At 29.1% G+C, this 17,728-nt stretch overlaps 3 protein-coding genes across 3 annotated transcripts in view; 1 reads left to right on the top strand and 2 right to left on the bottom strand.

Annotated features, from left to right (window-relative positions):
* The window catches only part of LOC103580558 (protein Wnt-7b), a 54,965-nt gene extending 51,292 nt beyond the window's left edge, over positions 1-3,673 (bottom strand). The window contains exon 1 of the mRNA XM_014439368.2: positions 3,434-3,673. Coding sequence (XP_014294854.1) covers positions 3,434-3,504 — 71 coding nt within the window. The 5' untranslated portion in view covers positions 3,505-3,673. The remainder of the gene's footprint in view (positions 1-3,433) is intronic.
* A 2,499-nt stretch (positions 3,674-6,172) lies between these two features.
* On the bottom strand, positions 6,173-11,673 carry LOC103580559 (uncharacterized). Its single transcript, XM_008562365.3, has 6 exons — positions 11,413-11,673; positions 10,592-10,990; positions 9,971-10,509; positions 9,671-9,870; positions 8,241-8,304; positions 6,173-8,155 (listed from the first exon to the last, which is right to left on the bottom strand). Exons 1-6 carry the CDS (start codon positions 11,511-11,513, stop codon positions 7,977-7,979), a joined length of 1,482 nt encoding a protein of 493 aa, XP_008560587.3. The 5' UTR covers positions 11,514-11,673; the 3' UTR covers positions 6,173-7,976.
* Positions 11,674-13,037: 1,364 nt separating this feature from the next.
* On the top strand, positions 13,038-15,476 carry LOC103580560 (proteasome subunit alpha type-5). Its single transcript, XM_014439400.2, has 3 exons — positions 13,038-13,164; positions 13,295-13,855; positions 15,199-15,476. Exons 2-3 carry the CDS (start codon positions 13,295-13,297, stop codon positions 15,364-15,366), a joined length of 729 nt encoding a protein of 242 aa, XP_014294886.1. The 5' UTR covers positions 13,038-13,164; the 3' UTR covers positions 15,367-15,476.
* Positions 15,477-17,728: the final 2,252 nt, after the last annotated feature.

The following is a 17,728-nucleotide window of genomic DNA, read 5'->3' as shown; positions in this document are numbered from 1 at the left end:
TTAAGAGGTTAATTTTTTGACATTTGTTGAGATTTTTGGGTCTAGTCTGTGTTAACTTATTTTTTAGAAAATTTTAATTCCATGAAAAAATGTTTCAGACAAGTCTTGTAGAGGATTGTAAGAGCTACAAAATAGGTCTGATATAAAAAATCGATAATATGAAAATTTAAAAACTTATAGCCATTTTCAAATTTTGATCATTATTAATATTTATTCAAAATTACGTTTTACTTAAAAGTTACTCCACTTCTCAAATTTTGATTTCACAAAAAAAAAGTTTCAAGCAAAATTTGTAGGAAATTTGATGGCCTACAAAAAAGATTAAATACAAAAAATCTTTAAATGTGAAAATCAAAAAGTTACAGCCATTTTAAGTTTTTGAAATTCCAATTTGTAGTCATCAGATATTTGTAACGTAGATTTCAATCCATAAAATAAAATTCTACGTTAAAAATTTATTGACAGTAATTGTAAGAAAATTGACAAGAGAAATTACTAAACAAAAAAATATAAAGGATAAAAATTGAATGGATTTCCTACACGGAAATATAAACGGCGCCTACATATCCTGTTTCCGCGAGCTTAAAGATTTGGATGGAAGGAGGTATAGACTCGTGGATTCACTGTAGAGAGTCAGTGATTGGCCGGCAAAGCAGCAAAAGGTATCTTATCTGCGTGGGTTGTCATGTGTTTAATAGGAAGTAACCAAGTAGTAGAAACATACTGTCCCGCCCATTTTGTTTGTTCTGTTATTTAATAATATTATTTTATTATTCTTGGTATTCTTTGAAATTCTCTTGAGATGACAGTCTGTAGAGCTGAAGAGTAGAAGCATCTCCAAGACCCAATAGACCCAAGACCCAAGACCTGGACCTGGACCTAATGCCAATAATAGCTGAGGAGGACTAATTTCCATCCTTTCTATATTAGCTTGGGATTATTTTTGTTTGTAAATTTTCGTAGTCGCTGGTCTGAATCACTCAAAAGATTCAGCTCAACTCTACTACAGTCCACACTCTCTACTCAGCTCTCAAGTAATCTTAAGAGGATAAGCCGCAAAGGCGAAACAATTTTAAAGGAGCGAACGAAACTGAATCCTTTAGATGGACTCGAAGAACTCTTAAAGTGCCGCGGTCTTTCGATAATTAGAGGGCGGCTATTGTTACGTTCTCCTGAAAGAAGAACGGGTAACACGAGGGGTAAGAGGGCAAGACGATGGAAAAAAGAGATGATGAGAAGTATCGTAAGACGATGGATACCCCAAGTCAAATGTTCAACAAAAAATACATAATCATCATAAACAATAAAAATATCGCGAGACTTTAAGTCCTTAAACGTTTCGTCGAGGCAAAAAAAATTAAAAGACACTAAAGAAAAAATATTACCGTGAATTTTTATTATTTTGTAGCAACAGAGAGAGCGAGTAATTAATGCCAGCATTAAATTAATAAATAATCTGGGTGTGGTATCTTTCTGATTAGAACTTTAATCCTCGTTAAATATTTTGATACGTGCCCACACACATATATATATAAATTGAGCTGTTCATAAGTTATTTTTACCATAATGCCACGATAAATGTTATAAAAGTGTATAATACTTCGAAATAAATTATAAGGACTGAATTATTTACAGAAATTGTTTTATAAAATTTTTAAAAGATTCTAGAGAAGTTCTAGATGCTGACAGTCAGTTAAAAAAAAATAGTTGATTTTTTGGAAATGTGTATTTTGAAAAATTAGGACTGATTGGGACTTTTGTGAATATTTTTTGGAATTGGAAAAAACTGTCGGAAACGGAAAAAAAGTCGATATTACTGAAAACTGTCCAGAAAATTATGAAACTGTTGAAAATACTCTAGAAAATTGTGAAATTGTATTAAATAATTCAGAGAACTCGAGGCAGCACTTTGAAAAAATTAAAAACTGTTAAAAGTTTTTTAGAATATTATAAAACTATCTTAAATACTTGAGCCAGCTCTAAAATTTTCAACAACATCGAGGAAAATTCAAAAACAATCACGAAATGCGAGAAAATTATAAAACTGTTCAAACAATTTTAAATAGTTCTAGAACTTCTCACTAACTCTATTCAGCTCCAGCGTTTCGGAAAACACAAAAAATTTTAAAAATAATCTACAACATGAAAAAATGATTTTTTATTGATTATAAATACTCTAAAAAATTTCGAAGTAATCAAAATGATTCTAGGAAGTTATACATCTGTTAAGTACTTTAGTTTGTTCTAGAATCTTTAAAAACACCCAGAAAATTAAAAAACTATCTATTATTGAAAAAAAATATGTTTTTGATACTAAAAATATTAGAAAACAAAAATGATAAAATTGACTAAAAAATTATAAAAACATCCAGATAATATCAAATAATTCTATTACTTCTGGCTAACTCTTTTCAGCTCTAGAATTTTGAAAAATACCCAGGGATGAAATAAGCAAATTATCTACAACATGCACGAAAAAAAATTAACTTATTTGTAAAGATCATATTTTTGTAAGTAGTAGATCAATAAAAATGATTACATTATTAATGTCATATTTGAACTTAAGATTAATTTTCTCGTGGGAAGAAAATCAAAATTTATTTCCAGTTCTTCAAACAAAAGAGAAGTTTATGATATCTCGATCTGAGTTCAGAATTCTTCGATTAAGAAAGTGATTTTGAATGAAGTCTTCAAATTTTTGCACTGAAAATATGTTAAATTGAAAATTTCCAATAGAGTAATTTCTTGTAAGAAAATACAATAACTCCAATACTTTTCTCTATGCACTGCAAAAATCGGGAGTGAATTCGGAATAATTACGGGTTCTCTTCAATCTAAATTTTTTTCCGTCACTCGAAGTTTCGGAGTTTAAAAAAAAAACATTTCGTATACCGAATAAATAAGGAGTTTGTCTTTTCAACGGAGTAATTTCGGAGTATCTGGATTTTATTTCAATCCGCATTCACGCCGGTTCGGAGTTTTAATATTAAAAAATAAACTCCCCGTCAGAGTAAATTTTATTCCGAGGTGATTGAATAAATAATCAGTCATCCACTCCGGATTTAATCCGCTTCACTCCGCAAATTTTTTACAGTGTGTGAAAAAAAAAATTTAATTGGTTATAAAATTGTCTAAATTATTTCAAATAATTCTAGAAATGTTTAGAATTTTACAAATTATTCGAAAAAAAATAAAGAAATATATAATGACCCCTGCAAGGTGAGTTTAAATACGTTTATAAATACATATACGTGTATATATATATATATATATATACGTGTATATATATATATATATATATATATATATATATATATATATATATATATATATATATATATATATATATATATATATATCATTAAATTTTTAATTTCATATTATTAATATCTAAAATGAAAAAAAGAAAAAAAAAACACAAATTCTAACTTACCGAAAAAATAACCGGCGAATCATCACCACAATTCCGATTTTTTTCATCACATTTCTTTCTATCCTCTTCATTTACATACTCAGTTATCACAATTAAATTAATCATTAGTAAATTGAGATGTATATAAAATCTCATATATATGTATATATCTCTTATTTTTATTCTGTTACTTAATTTTTATCAATAGTTAGTTTTTATTAAAATTAGATTAATTTATGTGAATTTATTTAAATGAAAAAAAAAAAGAAATAAATAAATAATATTAATAAAACACTATGATGATGATAATTGCCCCAGGTATAAGCTTGCTCTGATAACAGGTTTCTCCTTTCTGTTAAACTCAGCGCAGGCGCTCACGACCTGGGTTTCGAGGTCGTAAAGATAATGCCCACCATCGTATCGGTCTTTAAAAAAAAAAATAATAATAATAATAAAACGTATGAGGATGAGGAATAATCTAGATTTTGGTGGCTGTAAAAAAAAATATAAATAATTTTTAGTCAAGTGAAAGACAAAATTTAATGTTAAATTACTAAACCGATTGCCGAAAGCTGGATGAATTATTCATAAATAAATAAATTTATGGAAGAAAAATCTAAAAAAAAAAAACATATTAATTTATGGATGTATTTAAATAAACAACCCGAGTACTAACAAGAGCTTATCATAATAACTGCCCTTGATAAATCAAGCAATTAGCTTGTTTGTAATTAGCAACTCATTAGCATTAATGTATTTATCGTAAAGTTATTCGGCAACCCAGGCTCTGAATTTTTGGTACCAACAAAATTAACCATAATAATAATAACAATATTGATGATCATGATGATGACGACGATGATGATGATGATAAATAAAATAATAATAAATAATATTTTAATGTTTAAATGCTAATGATATTGAGTAAATGAGATTGTACATGACATATATCGAGGGGGTATGAGGTTCAATACAATGTGAATATGCTGGATTTAAAGAGTATTTTAATAGCAACAGGCAGGCACGTTGCTCGATATGCTCATACCATACCTGGTGCTCTGATGCCATTGGAAATATATTACCGGGCGGTACTTTGAGACAAGTTTAAGCGTAGGCGCGTACCAAGACGCGATTCAAAGAGGATACACACACCAAGACTTATTAGGTACCGGCCCTCATTTTACCACTATTAATTCGACGAGAACTCGAATCATTTAACTCGTCAAATAAAACAACTTACTTTTTAACTACATGTATGTATGTAGTTCAATGTTACATTTTTTGGCCGATAAAGACTGTTACATTTTTCGCAGTCTGTTCTTTCGGATTATTTTGTCTCCTAATGATACTTGGAAAAGTGATCGTGATAGAGATATTGCTTATAAAACCAAGATTACTATTAAAGGCATTTTATTTTGGATAATTCTTGTTATTGAAAATGTCCTGTAGGGTTGAAAGTTATGATATGTGGATGCTTTTGTTTTTGTTTGATTCTGTTTGTGCCAAACACTGAAAAATATCTCTGGCGAATCCGAATGGGAAATTACAGTAATTTACGGAACAATAAGGTGTTTTACGATAAAATACGGTATTATACGTAAACGTATGGTATTTTTATCGTAAGTTCGCAATAAGAAAATGGGATTTTACCGTAAAGTGAAATATTGTATTGTAAAAATAAAGAAACAGAGCTTACAATGAAAATGCCGCTAATCCCGTTAAATTGCCGTACTTTACCGTAATACATTTGTAAATTACCGTAAATTGCCGCAAATTTGCTGGAGGAATACCGCATTTTACGGAAAATTACGGCAAAATGCGGTAAATTTCCGTAATTCGGAACCGCAGAAGTGTCAGCCCATAGCATTTTTTTCCAAAAATATAACTGTGAACATTTTTTAATGGTTTTGTAATGAAAGAAAAAAATTTCTTGTGGCTAATATTTGTTGCTAAAGATCTGCTGCACTAAAAGTATATTACATATATATATCTTATTTTCTCATATTTTTGGAGATACAAAAAGTGAAAAATATAAATGAGTCCATAGCAACTTTTTAGAGAGATACAATCTGAAAAATTACGATATAGATATTAATGACAAAAAAAATGTCTCAGTAGATCTATTTCTTACTACTGTGACTCCTCTGTACCTTACGAATATATAAAACTCATATTTATATAAATCGAGTTATTCTTATTAGCGATGCGAAAATATATTAAAATAAGTCCAGAACAACTACAAATAATTAATTACCAAGTATTCATTTATTTAAAGAGGCTTTCATATAAAATTGTAGTACATGCATATCTTCGTGTGCGTAATACCGCATAATTAATAATTTTGGTCGATGTACAAAGACCCTCCAGTCTGTAATTCCTCCCTGTAATTAAATACCCGATAATTTAAATTGTATATCTAAAATAACTTTATGAACCTGACAGATTCTATTTAATCCTTCATCAGCAGAATGTCACCGTTCGCCGATCTTCAGCTCGGCAATTACCTGTATATTAATCTACAGAGTAATTAGCTGATATATTTTGCTTATCGATCAGTTATTCAAACCTGATTGATCGATACCGATCCAGAATCCGGTTAATATTTAAATTAGCAAGGCGTTTTTTTTTACGAAATTCCTCATTGTTATATATATATATATATATATATATATATATATATATATATATATATATATATATATATATATATATATATATATATATATATATATATATATATATATATTCGGGAAACAATAATTAAAATCTTTATTGATCTATAGATCTGATTTTTCCAAAATTTAGATCTACGTTACTTCTATCAGATCTATAGAGATCAAAGTAGATCTTATAATAATAATCAGATCTCCAGCGATTTTTGTAGCTTTCATAAGAAAAATTTATTTGAATAAGCTGTTGATCTGCATAAATCTGCTGTATAAATCTAAATAGATCTCCATTGAAATTATTTTGAAATCTTCGGAAATCTGCTGAGATCAGTGAAATTCTTTTGGGATCACCATAGATCTAAAATCATCGAAGATTCGAGATCGATGGAGATCTTTAGAAATCCCGTAGGTCTAAATTCAATGACGATCTGCCAAAATCATTAGAAATATCCTGTGATCTATATTACAAATTATAGATCTACGTACTTCTATAGTAGTAAATCTTCATAGATCCTTATTTTCTTTGCCTGGTGTTATACATCGTAAATAGTTTGCAGAGTGAACGCAAATTGAATCCGGAATTAATGCACAGCAAACAATTTTATGTTAAATATTTAACTTTTTTGTGTGTTAATCTAACATACTGCTTTAGTGTTGTTTGATCAGTTCATTTCAATACAAAAAAAATGTTAATTGAAAGTAATATTTATTCAGTGCTATCGTCCAAACAAGTGATAACACCTTTAAAATGTAGTTTTAATATAGAGCGCGTGTTAATTAATTAAAGGATCAAAACGAATGTGTTAAATTTACTACAGTCGATTTTTCAGCTTATATATACATAAATTTTTTTAAGTATCGAAATAACCCAAATGAAAATGTTAAGTTAACACTTTACGTGTGTTGTAGATAACATTTATATGTGTCAAATTTTAGAACCGCTAACAGAATATTAACATTTTTTTACACAAATGAATAATGTTAAGACAGCATAAAAATTTATTTGTGCGTGTCGAATAATTTTTTATTTATTTAATCCCCTCGGAGTGAAATTCACTCCAGATCGGAGTGAATGAAAATTGAAATAGTTCCCATCACTTCAAAATCTCTCCGTAGAATGACTCCGCCGACGAATTTTGTTTTTTTCCAAATTCTGGAATTCCGAGTGACGAAGTCAATTGAAATAACATCAGTATTCACTCTCAATTTTTTGTGTACAAACAATTACATAAATATATGTAATAGTCACCATATTCATTTATACATTTAAAAAAAAAAATTTTTTTTAATTTCCATCGCGAATCGTTAAATTTTATTCGCATAAAACAACATTATCATGCTCCATTGGCTAAGACGTAGAATAGTTTTATGTCCGTTGACTCGGTCCATTAATTCGTGAGTTACCAGCTATATCTAACATATGATTATACTCGGTAAAATATACAAGCATAATTTACTCGATAACATTTATATACATACATATATATTTATAGTAAAAATAATAAATAATTATCCTCTTTTACCTATTACTTATCGAATTAAAATACTTTTATGTCTATTAATTCATTAAAGTACTTAAATTTTCGGAGATTTATATTTACTATGATTATTATAATTACTTATTATCGATTTAATCGATGCAAGATACAATGTCCATAACATGTAGCAATTGAATTATTTTTTTTTTTTTATGGACTTGGATCGTAAATTATTTAGCGGCAATATATAATAAAATGTATCTTTATGCAATCACGCGTAAAGATTCAATTAACGTTGACTGATAACAAATATTTTATATTATTATTTAATATTTTTACTTTTCTTATTCCTGTAAGTAAATAATTAATTATATAAAATCTATAATATTGTAATTTATAAATTAATATTAATGTCATTCAATCTGGGAGAGGAACGATCCCGATGGGATTCCCATCTTCGGTTAGGGTTATTCCCATTTCGCGAATAACCTGATTGTCGATGAATCGAATTTTTGTTGAGGATGAAATGAACTCTTTGTTTTTTGAATTATTATCGCAGAGGTTTCTGATTGCGAGAATACACCATTGGGTTATTACTGATGGTGTGAATGTAAGGAAATATAATATTTTTAAAATTAAAATCGATACATAAATCTTATTAAGTGTATGGTAAAAGGATACGAGGATTGCGAGCATCGATGTTGCAGCAGTCTAATAAAATCGAGATCCCATCGAGTTCGCGTACCTGAAAAAATAAAAAAAAAAACGAAATTAAATTGTAAATTTATTCATAAGCCGGTGGCTGGTGTGGCTCACCGACGCACGAGGCGCCACTTGTCGGGAGATATAGGGAATAATGAGATCATTCTTACCGGCTTTGATTATTGAAATAGGAACCTACAAATTTTTTGAATGATTTTTTTAGACACGGGAAGTATTCAAATAATTTGTAAATATTTAATTATCCTATTGAATAATAAGTAAATTTTCTGAAGTACTAGAGGAATATTCTATTTTTCAGTTAAAGTTGCATCTTAATTTGGCCGAAGTCTTATCGTCATTTTCGACTGTTATCATCATTTTTGTACAATTTTGAGTCCTAAAATTTCTAACTTCCCGCTAAGAAAATTGCAAACTTTAAAAAATTCAGGAAGTTATAGTTTTTGTAAATTCAATCTGATGCAACAATTTCCAATATGTAACACTGGAGAACTAGACACGATGAACCATTTAATCAACAATTGCCTAATTTTCAAGTGTTATCGCCTTGTCTATTTGAAACCTTGCAATTTGTCAAATATCAGAGCTACCGAAATTTTAAACAGTCATGATGCGCATTCTATTAGTTTTTTTTTTATTTTATACAATACTGCAGCCGTCTGAGAGTTTTTTTTTATTCGAATTATATCTGTCGCTGATGTATCGTTTTTTATTGCGTAACTTTCTAACCAGTTGTAATGAATACTTAGTAAAAATTCTCGAACAATAAACTTACTTACTTACTTACTTATTATATATGTCATTCTATTCAAAGGATGTAGGGATTTGAATTTTTGAAAAATCGGTTTCTTTTGTTTTTTCTTATAGTTCAAGATTTCAAGAATATATTCCCAAAATTTCAAGTCAATCAGAGCAAACCTTGCCGCACCCTCCCCTAAGTTGAAAAAAAATTTTTTTTGATTAAATTTTCAGGGGAGCCTTTTTGCCCCAAGGGGTTTTCTCGCCCCTTCCTTCCCTAAGTTTTCTTCGAGTTACAACCTGTTGATCATCACTTGAAAATTAAAATTTTTTTTAATATCCCTTAATTTTTATTACTAGTGTATTATTGAAAATTTTTTTTAATTTTGAACTGTCACGATTTAATTCCCGGATACTTTTCAAAATCCCCTGACATTTCCATAATATTTCCCGGTTGCATTAAATTCCCTGATAATTCCTGATATTCTCGGTTTGTAGTCACCCTGTTTATGCTTAAACCACTATAACTCCCTTAATATTGTTGAATGTAATATATATTGCTTTTGAGCAACTTAGCATTAAAAAATTTTTTATACACAAATTATGGTCGTTAAAACTATTAAAAAATACTTATAATTAAAATGATACTTTACCAGATCTTGGTTTTTTCTCTTCTTATAAACCATATTAGCTATCAGCCTAATAAGAGAACTTTTAAATCCAAAAGCTACATGATCTTCAATAGATTCTTCCCTAGAATTTTTTCCCGCCGGAGCGACCTGGCTCAGCTTTTGCACCGGAGTGAAAAAATTATTTTTATCTTTTCCCGCCATGTGTACTGCTCTTAATAGGTCTGAAAAATTAAAGCCCAACAGTTGTTACCTCAAGTACTCTATTACAATCTATTTCCACTTATTCAATTAAACAGCAAAATTAATAATAAAAACACTTACAAACACTGTTGATCAACAAACTCGTATCACTTCGTATTTCTTCAGCTTGTTCTGCAGAGGAGAGAGCGCACAGAATATCCAAAAGAATAATAACTTCCGAAGGTTCTTGCATTTGTTCTTTAACATAAGTGTCCTCAGTCTTCAAAATTAAATTACTTCTCTCCTTGAATCGGTTTATCAGAAATGATATCCAGTTTTTTGGCAACTGGACTTTAGAAGATCCTGGATCTTCACTTGGATCTGAGACCAAATCCAAGTCTGACTTGACATATTTATAAATAAATTCCAATAAATATAATTTAAGATCAATCGTCAATGTTTCGTAGGCATGAAAACTATTATATTTATTAAGTAATATTATAATTGCATCTCTAGCTGATTTAACTCCACACTCATCGGCTTTCAATAGTCCTTGAGTAAAAGTTGCAATATCTTCATCCGTAAAATTATTATACCATATATTTAAAATGTTATGAATTAGGCAACAAACTCTACTCATAATTATTGGATACTTTGCGCAATCAAAGCTCAATAAATTTCTGTAATTTCATGATAAATAATTATAGTGACTAAGCAATAACTTGGTAATACTAATCAGTAATTAGTTTTCAGTTTACTTACCCGACATTTATAAGTTTGCGACGGTAAGATTCATCAATTAAATCTTGTTCGTCATAAGCAAACAAATTACAGAGAAATGAAAGACATTCTTTGATTACTGGGACTTCGTCATCAGGAATCGGGTAACTAGTAGTCCAGGTTGCCAAGTAGTCGATTACATACTTAGTAATTGGCTCGAAAGGAAAACTTGACTCTGGATACGATGGAGAGAATCCGGATGAGGATATTTCTGCATATAAATTATCATTGGAAATTTTAATTGATTTATGCTGATACTGAGTCTCTCTGGAGCATGAGAATGTAAAACATTTAAGTATCAGCACTTTGATGTCTACTGGAAGATTTTTTTCTTTCAATAAAATATCTCCAAGTTTTGCTAAAACTTTTCTGTCCTTTTTTCTGAAAAGTTACATTGTAATAATTAAAAACAAAAATTAATTATAGAAGAACTTAAAATTTAAATTTTAAGTAAACTATCAAAAATAGGGTAAAAATGTACAGAAACACTTTTGTTAAGAAGTAAATTGTCTATAAAAGATACTGACATATTTTTTATAAAATTTGATAATTAATGAGTTGTAATTAAAATTTAATTTAAATGAAATTGGTGAAATAATTTGTGACTTTACATTGTTGATATCTTTTAAAATATCAGATTAATGATAATAGTGGTTATATACTTTTTTGTAGAAAATTGAATTCCCTACAAAAAAGTATTCTTTGTATTTTTAAGTAAAGTCAATAGTTTGAGAGTTATCTTCATTTACCAGCCTTACAATTAGTAAATGATAGCTTATTAAATATGATAATGATAAAAATACCCTTTTTCATTTTTTGGAAATTCTCTGGTACTTATAATTTCTTTTATGTCATTCCAATTTTTATTTTGTTCTATAATATTTAATTTATTAATCACATCCATTGTTTATTTACTCCCACGTGTTTTATAACCTCAGAAGCAAAACAAAAGCTATCTCGAAATTTCGATTAATTCGTGGAATTTGCCAACAGCTGTGAAGTCGGGGATTTTTTTATAATTCAAAGACCACAGCGCCCATGTTTCCGCGCGCTTTTTAAAATTACCACTACAACCCTAATAGCACAGTTTTCTTGGCAAAAATTTACTTGCAAAAGTTTCCTTGAATTTTTCGTTAAATGTCCGTCAATTTCGGACTTTTCCGTTTGTGACAATAATTTGTATACAACTTGCTATACAATTTGACATAAATTTACTACGTGAATTGAAATGCTAATTAACTTCAAAAGTTGACTAAAAAAAAGATGTCAATTTTCAGGCAAATTTTTATATCAATTTATTGTTATTTTGACTTGGAAAATTGTTAAGTATTTTTTTACCGTCAAATAGTAAACATTTTTATGTATAAATTTGATTACCTTCTGTAATGGTGAAAATGAACATTACAAACTTTTTTTTTTTTTTTTTAGTAAAAAAAGTTACCTCTGAATTAAGGAAAAATTGACTGCAAATTTTTCTCTCCAACCTTGGCTGTCAAATTGACAACAATTTCAATGTTACTGTCAATTTCAAGCTAAAGTGGCTATTAGACCAACTACACGGAGAAAAAAAAATTTGGATATGCTTTGATGATGAGATATCCTTCTGCTGAGAAATGATTTTATTTGATATTTGTAACAAATTAATCAGTTGATGCAAAAAATATTTTTTTTTAAGGGAAGAAAAATTATCTTAGCAATAAGAATGCGCTAGTATGACTCAAGTACTTTTAACAAGAATAACGAAATTTAAAGAAAATTTAAATTGCTTGTTCCATGAGAAATAAAAATTATATTTTTTGAATTAAGAATTGAATGATTTACAGACGAGAGAATTTTTTTTTTTTTTTTTTTTTTTATAAAGATGTTTCTTACTGTGATATGAAAATACAACTTTCTGAAAAAGTTGGTGGTAACTTGTAGCAAAAAGTTGCAAAAGCTGAAGTTGGCGATAACTTGACGTCAAGTTGGTCGGGAAACTAATGAATGACCAACTTTTTCACGATCAACTCGGGTTATCAGGGATAATTTTATTATTATTATCTTTATAAACAAAGAACATGAGTATCAGAATTTTTAAGTATGCAAAAAAGTATTTTATTTATTATTTTAGAAGAAAAAAATTTTTATAATGTCTGATACTTCAGTATTTTATTTATTTTGGTAAATAATCACTAGAAGTCGCGGGCTGATTTGTCATACAATTGACGTCAAATTGATCTCTCACAAATCAATTTTTTTTACTAAATTTTTTATCTCACTCTCACGTAAAATATCTGCTATAATTTTACTGTCGGTATAAAACTCAATTAAATATCTGGGGCATAAGAAAATTTGTAATTTTAAAATTTAACCTTTTAAATTTCGCGCCAAATTATTTACATCTGACTTACAATTTAAATTACACGCGCGCAGCGCACTCTCAAGTTTGGAGCTTCTGTATAATTTCTGCTATTCACTGGCAACTAAATCCTGAATGACTGGCGTTTGTCATCAAAAGAATAATAATAATTAATTTTTTGAGTTTAAATATATAATTAACTACTAATTATTAAAAGGTAATAATAATAATAATATTTAAACATACAAACAATAAATTTAAATTAGTAAAGTATAAAAATAACGAAAATTAAAATTTTCTAACCTCAATAAAATTTGAATTTAAATAAAATAATTTATTTATTTCAGATGTTTCTGACAAGATCAGAGTACGATCGTGGTGTCAATACTTTTTCCCCAGAGGGTAGATTGTTCCAAGTTGAGTATGCTATCGAAGCAATAAAACTCGGGTCAACGGTGATCGGAATTTCAACATCCGAAGGCGTTGTTTTGGCTGCGGAGAGACGAATCACGTCACCGCTGATGGAGTCGACAACTATTGAGAAGATAGTAGAGGTTGACAAGCACATCGGCTGCGCTGGGTCAGGTCTGATGGCTGATTCCAGGACGATGATTGATCGCGCTCGTGCTGAGTGCCAGAATCACTGGTTCATTTACAACGAGAAAATGACTGTCGAGTCTGTCGCTCAGGCTGTTTCTAATCTCGCGATCCAGTTTGGGGACAGCGACGATGATGGCAGTGCCATGTCCAGACCATTTGGAGTCGCTATTCTCTTCGCGGGTATTGATGAAAAAGGACCGCAGTTGTTTCACATGGATCCTTCTGGTACTTTCGTTCAGTTTGATGCCAAAGCTATTGGATCCGGAAGTGAAGGAGCTCAGCAATCTCTTCAAGAAGTTTTCCACAAGGTTTTATTATTTTTATTTTTTAAAAATTCTCCATTAAAAATAGACAGTAGAAGTCTAAAAGTTTTAATTTTTTGTAATAATCAATAGAATATTTACTTTTCTTTCATATTTTTATTGCAGTAATCTCGTAAATTCCAAGTCTATTAATTTAATTTTGATTGTTTATTTTCGCTGAACTGAAATAATTTTTTGGAAAATTTGTATTTTAAGTTAAATAATTTTTAATGAGTTCAAAAATAATATTTCAAATATATAGATTTATATTTTTAATAGGGAAATAATTATTCCCATTGTTTTTGAAAATTTATATATACATATATATATATATACATAAACTTTTTTTAATTATATTGTTTTATACTCATTCCTTAATAGAAGCAAAGTACAAGAAGCCGTTGAGTCAAAATTAAAATTTTGCCTAAATTATTGAAAATACAATTTGTAGAAAATTTGATCATCTACAAATTAGATCTTATCTATTTTTTACGTGACTTTGATCGTTTACCTAGAATTGAAAATTTCAAATACTTAATTTTCAAATTTCGAAATTATTGACCCTTTAAAAATCTTTAAATTTTTAAATTAAAATATTGTCTCAACTATTAAAGATACGATAAAAATGTATGAATACAATCTTGTAGGAAATTCAATTCACTACAAATTTCTCCCTCTACATTTTTAACGTAACGTTGACAGTTTACCTAGAATTTTAAATTTTAAATTGTCAATCTTCGAGTGTCGAAGTTATTGATCCCCAAAATAATTTTTAATATTTACATTAAAATATTAGCTTAACTATTAGATATACGATAAAAATGTATCAACACAATAATATAGAAAATTTAATTCTCTGCAAATTTGTCCCTATCCATTTTTAACGTAACTTCGATTGTTTACCTAGAATTCAAATTTTAATTCTTAATCTTCAAATTTCTTAATTATTGACCCTTTAAAAATCTTTAAATTTTAAAATTAAAATTGTATCTCAACTATTTGAAATACGATAAAAATGTATCAATACAATAATATATAAAATATAATTTTCTACAAATTTGTCCTCATGCATTTTTAACGTAACTTTGATCATAATTTCAATATTTTGACAATAATTTCCTGTTCATTTTTTATATAATTTCAATCCAACGAATTTTACAAAAAAATTTTTAAATCCTCCCACCTCGACTTCCGCCATAATTTAAATATATTATCGCCATAGTCAATTTAACGCCCCAATAATTATCACTCTAAATCATACCTATTTACATATCAGTAAATATACATGTACATTAATCAATACAAATTCCCTACAATAATTATAATAATTACTATTATTATCATTTCAGTCAATGACATTGAAAGAGGCAATAAAATCAACACTAACAATTTTAAAACAAGTTATGGAAGAGAAATTAAATGAAACAAATGTCGAGCTAATGACAATGACTCCCGAGAGCAAGTTTCACATGTTTTCAAAATCAGAGCTGCAGGAGGTGATTAAGGACATTGCTTAATTATTTAATAATAACTTTTAAATAAATAACTTAAAGCATCGTTAATAGTGTTGACCATCTACGCCAAGTGAAAGTGCTTTAATTAATTTTCATACATTATTACTCTTAAAAAAAAAAAAAAAAAAAAAATTATCTTATAAAAAAAAACATGAACACGATCAATTAATTATTTTTTATTTATCAAGAAATGTTTCCTTCCTCTTAGATAATTTCCTGTCCATTAATAACTAAAAAATATTTAACACTTTGCGTATAGATATTAGAAAGCTTCGAAGCCCCGTCATCTCGAGGATCAAGACGAAGAGGTAGTAGTAGATCTAGACCTGGAAGCGCGTCATCACCGGCCCCATTACCTTCTACATTCCTGCAAACGAGCTATTGATCTCCAGTTACCGTAACTCCTTATCATTTATCTTTTTTTCATCTTAATTCCTATCTATAACTTTTAAATCCTGTCATCTGTTGCTTTTATTTTATTTTATTATTTTTTACTGCATGAATTATAAAATAAAGTAAAATATTTTCATTGTTTCCTGCATGTCTATTTATACTTTGTTTATTTAAAAATACCGTCACTGGAGTGGTGATTCGTTGGTTTAAATATAAACCGCTGGACAAAAGTTTAAAATATAACAAAAGGTTTTATCGAAAGCATTAACCGGGTCTGTTGTGGTTTGAGGTGACGGACTGGTTCGCTTTCCATTAGCACCCGGATGAGGTTTAACTTGTGAATTGGTCATATCCGAAATCAATAATTAATTTTGATGGTGAGAGCCAGCTTGTCAGAAAACCGAGTCGAGTCGAGTCGAGTTTAGTTCAGTTTAGTTGAGTCAGAAATGGCTTCCACTGACACTCCTGCGATGTCCCGATAACAACAACGTCCCTTTTTATCCCACCCATCCGACCCACACTACTCGGGCTGCCAGATTATTGGATATTATTCCATTTCAACCGTTCAATCCTGCTACGATTCGCCCGGATTCCCATTGGGTTCGCTAAGTCATATCTATTTAATACAGATTTAATCAAATATATATTTTTTTTATTAATGGAAATCGGTGGGAATTAACGGTGGGGTAGTCAGGTACAAGACTTAAGATTTGACAGCAAGATCTAGGGTGGGAGGAGGGCGAGTTGGGAATGAGGAGAGTGGGTGAGTGGCTGGAGGAAGAAAGTGAGGATTGTAATTAAGGACGCTGAGTGGTTGGGATAGTCCCGTTCGAGTTCTGGAAATCCCTGGGGACTCGACCCGTCGTATCAGAACCTGACACTCACGTTCAAGTTTCGCTACGATAATTGCCTTCGCTTCACAGTCAGGCTGATATCTATAGCGTTGGATGGAAACGCTACTCGACCGTGAATAATTATTTTTTTTTTGTTTATGTAATTTAATAATAATGATAACAATAACGATTTAATATTTCACTTAAATGATTTGATGAAAAAAAAATCATTATTTATTTGAAATTTATGATTCTATTTTTGGGGGAATAAAGGGCAAAATGAGGATACGGGCTCAAATGGGCCATTAAAAAATTTTCTTTTATTTAAAATTAATTAAAAAATTATTTTTTAATTTTTATTCAAGTTGTCGGTCAGAAAATTTTTTTCGGTTGAAATTTTTTTTTAATAGTAATAATAATAATAATAGCATAATAATAATAATAATAATAATAATAATAATAATAATAATAATAATAATAATAATAATAATAATAATAATAATAATAGCATTTTATCAATAAAATATTCGACACTAATAAAATACTCGAAGATACTTTTGTATGCCATTGTTTTTGAAAAAAATCGTTTTTTAGCATTCTCCTACGATATCTCGCGAACAAATTAACCGATTTTGATTGAGTTCTAGAGCTGATCAGACTTTAAAATTGTTTGGTTGAATTATTTCGAGGATATTCGCAAAAAAACGTTTTTTGCCATTTCTTTCTCCCGCGATAACTCTCGAACGAATTAGCTGATTGAAATGGCTAAGGCGGCAATCGACGCGTTTCATTAAGTTCTAGAATTGGTTAGATTTTGAAGTTAATCGTAAAAGTTGTTTCTAAGAAATCAATAGAAACTGAAAAAAAAAATTTTTTTGTTTTCGTAATTTGCCAATATTTTCAAGCCTACGTGATCAAATGATCTAAAATTTTCAGAAAAGTTGATGACCATCAAGCTCTTTCGATTGCCGCCTTAACCATCCAAATCGGTTCATTAGTCAAAAAGTTATAAAGAGTTTATACATTATTCTGAAAATTGTCAGAATAGCTTCCTCGGACTTCAAAACGTTCGACATCTGATGAAATTTCAATTTTCGCAAATCAGGGTAATAACAATAAGTTCCCTAATTCTTCGAAAA

Source organism: Microplitis demolitor, chromosome 6 (assembly GCF_026212275.2).
Source record: "Microplitis demolitor isolate Queensland-Clemson2020A chromosome 6, iyMicDemo2.1a, whole genome shotgun sequence".
In the NCBI taxonomy this organism is placed as follows: domain Eukaryota; kingdom Metazoa; phylum Arthropoda; class Insecta; order Hymenoptera; family Braconidae; genus Microplitis; species Microplitis demolitor.
The sequence above is the reverse complement of the archived record's forward strand: the minus strand, read 5'-3'. Positions and strand labels throughout refer to the sequence as shown.

What these genes read in the sequence shown, in the direction of transcription:
- LOC103580559 (XM_008562365.3), bottom strand. Translation starts at nt 11,513, where the DNA reads ATGGATGTGATTAATAAATTAAATATTATAGAACAAAATAAAAATTGG. An exon ending in TTTCCAAAAAATGAAAAAGG is followed by an intron (nt 10,991 to 11,412) that starts GTATTTTTATCA and finishes GTAACTTTTCAG; the next exon opens with AAAAAAGGACAGAAAAGTTT. An exon ending in CGCAAACTTATAAATGTCGG is followed by an intron (nt 10,510 to 10,591) that starts GTAAGTAAACTG and finishes ATGAAATTACAG; the next exon opens with AAATTTATTGAGCTTTGATT.
- LOC103580560 (XM_014439400.2), top strand. Translation starts at nt 13,295, where the DNA reads ATGTTTCTGACAAGATCAGAGTACGATCGTGGTGTCAATACTTTTTCC. An exon ending in TTCAAGAAGTTTTCCACAAG is followed by an intron (nt 13,856 to 15,198) that starts GTTTTATTATTT and finishes TTATCATTTCAG; the next exon opens with TCAATGACATTGAAAGAGGC.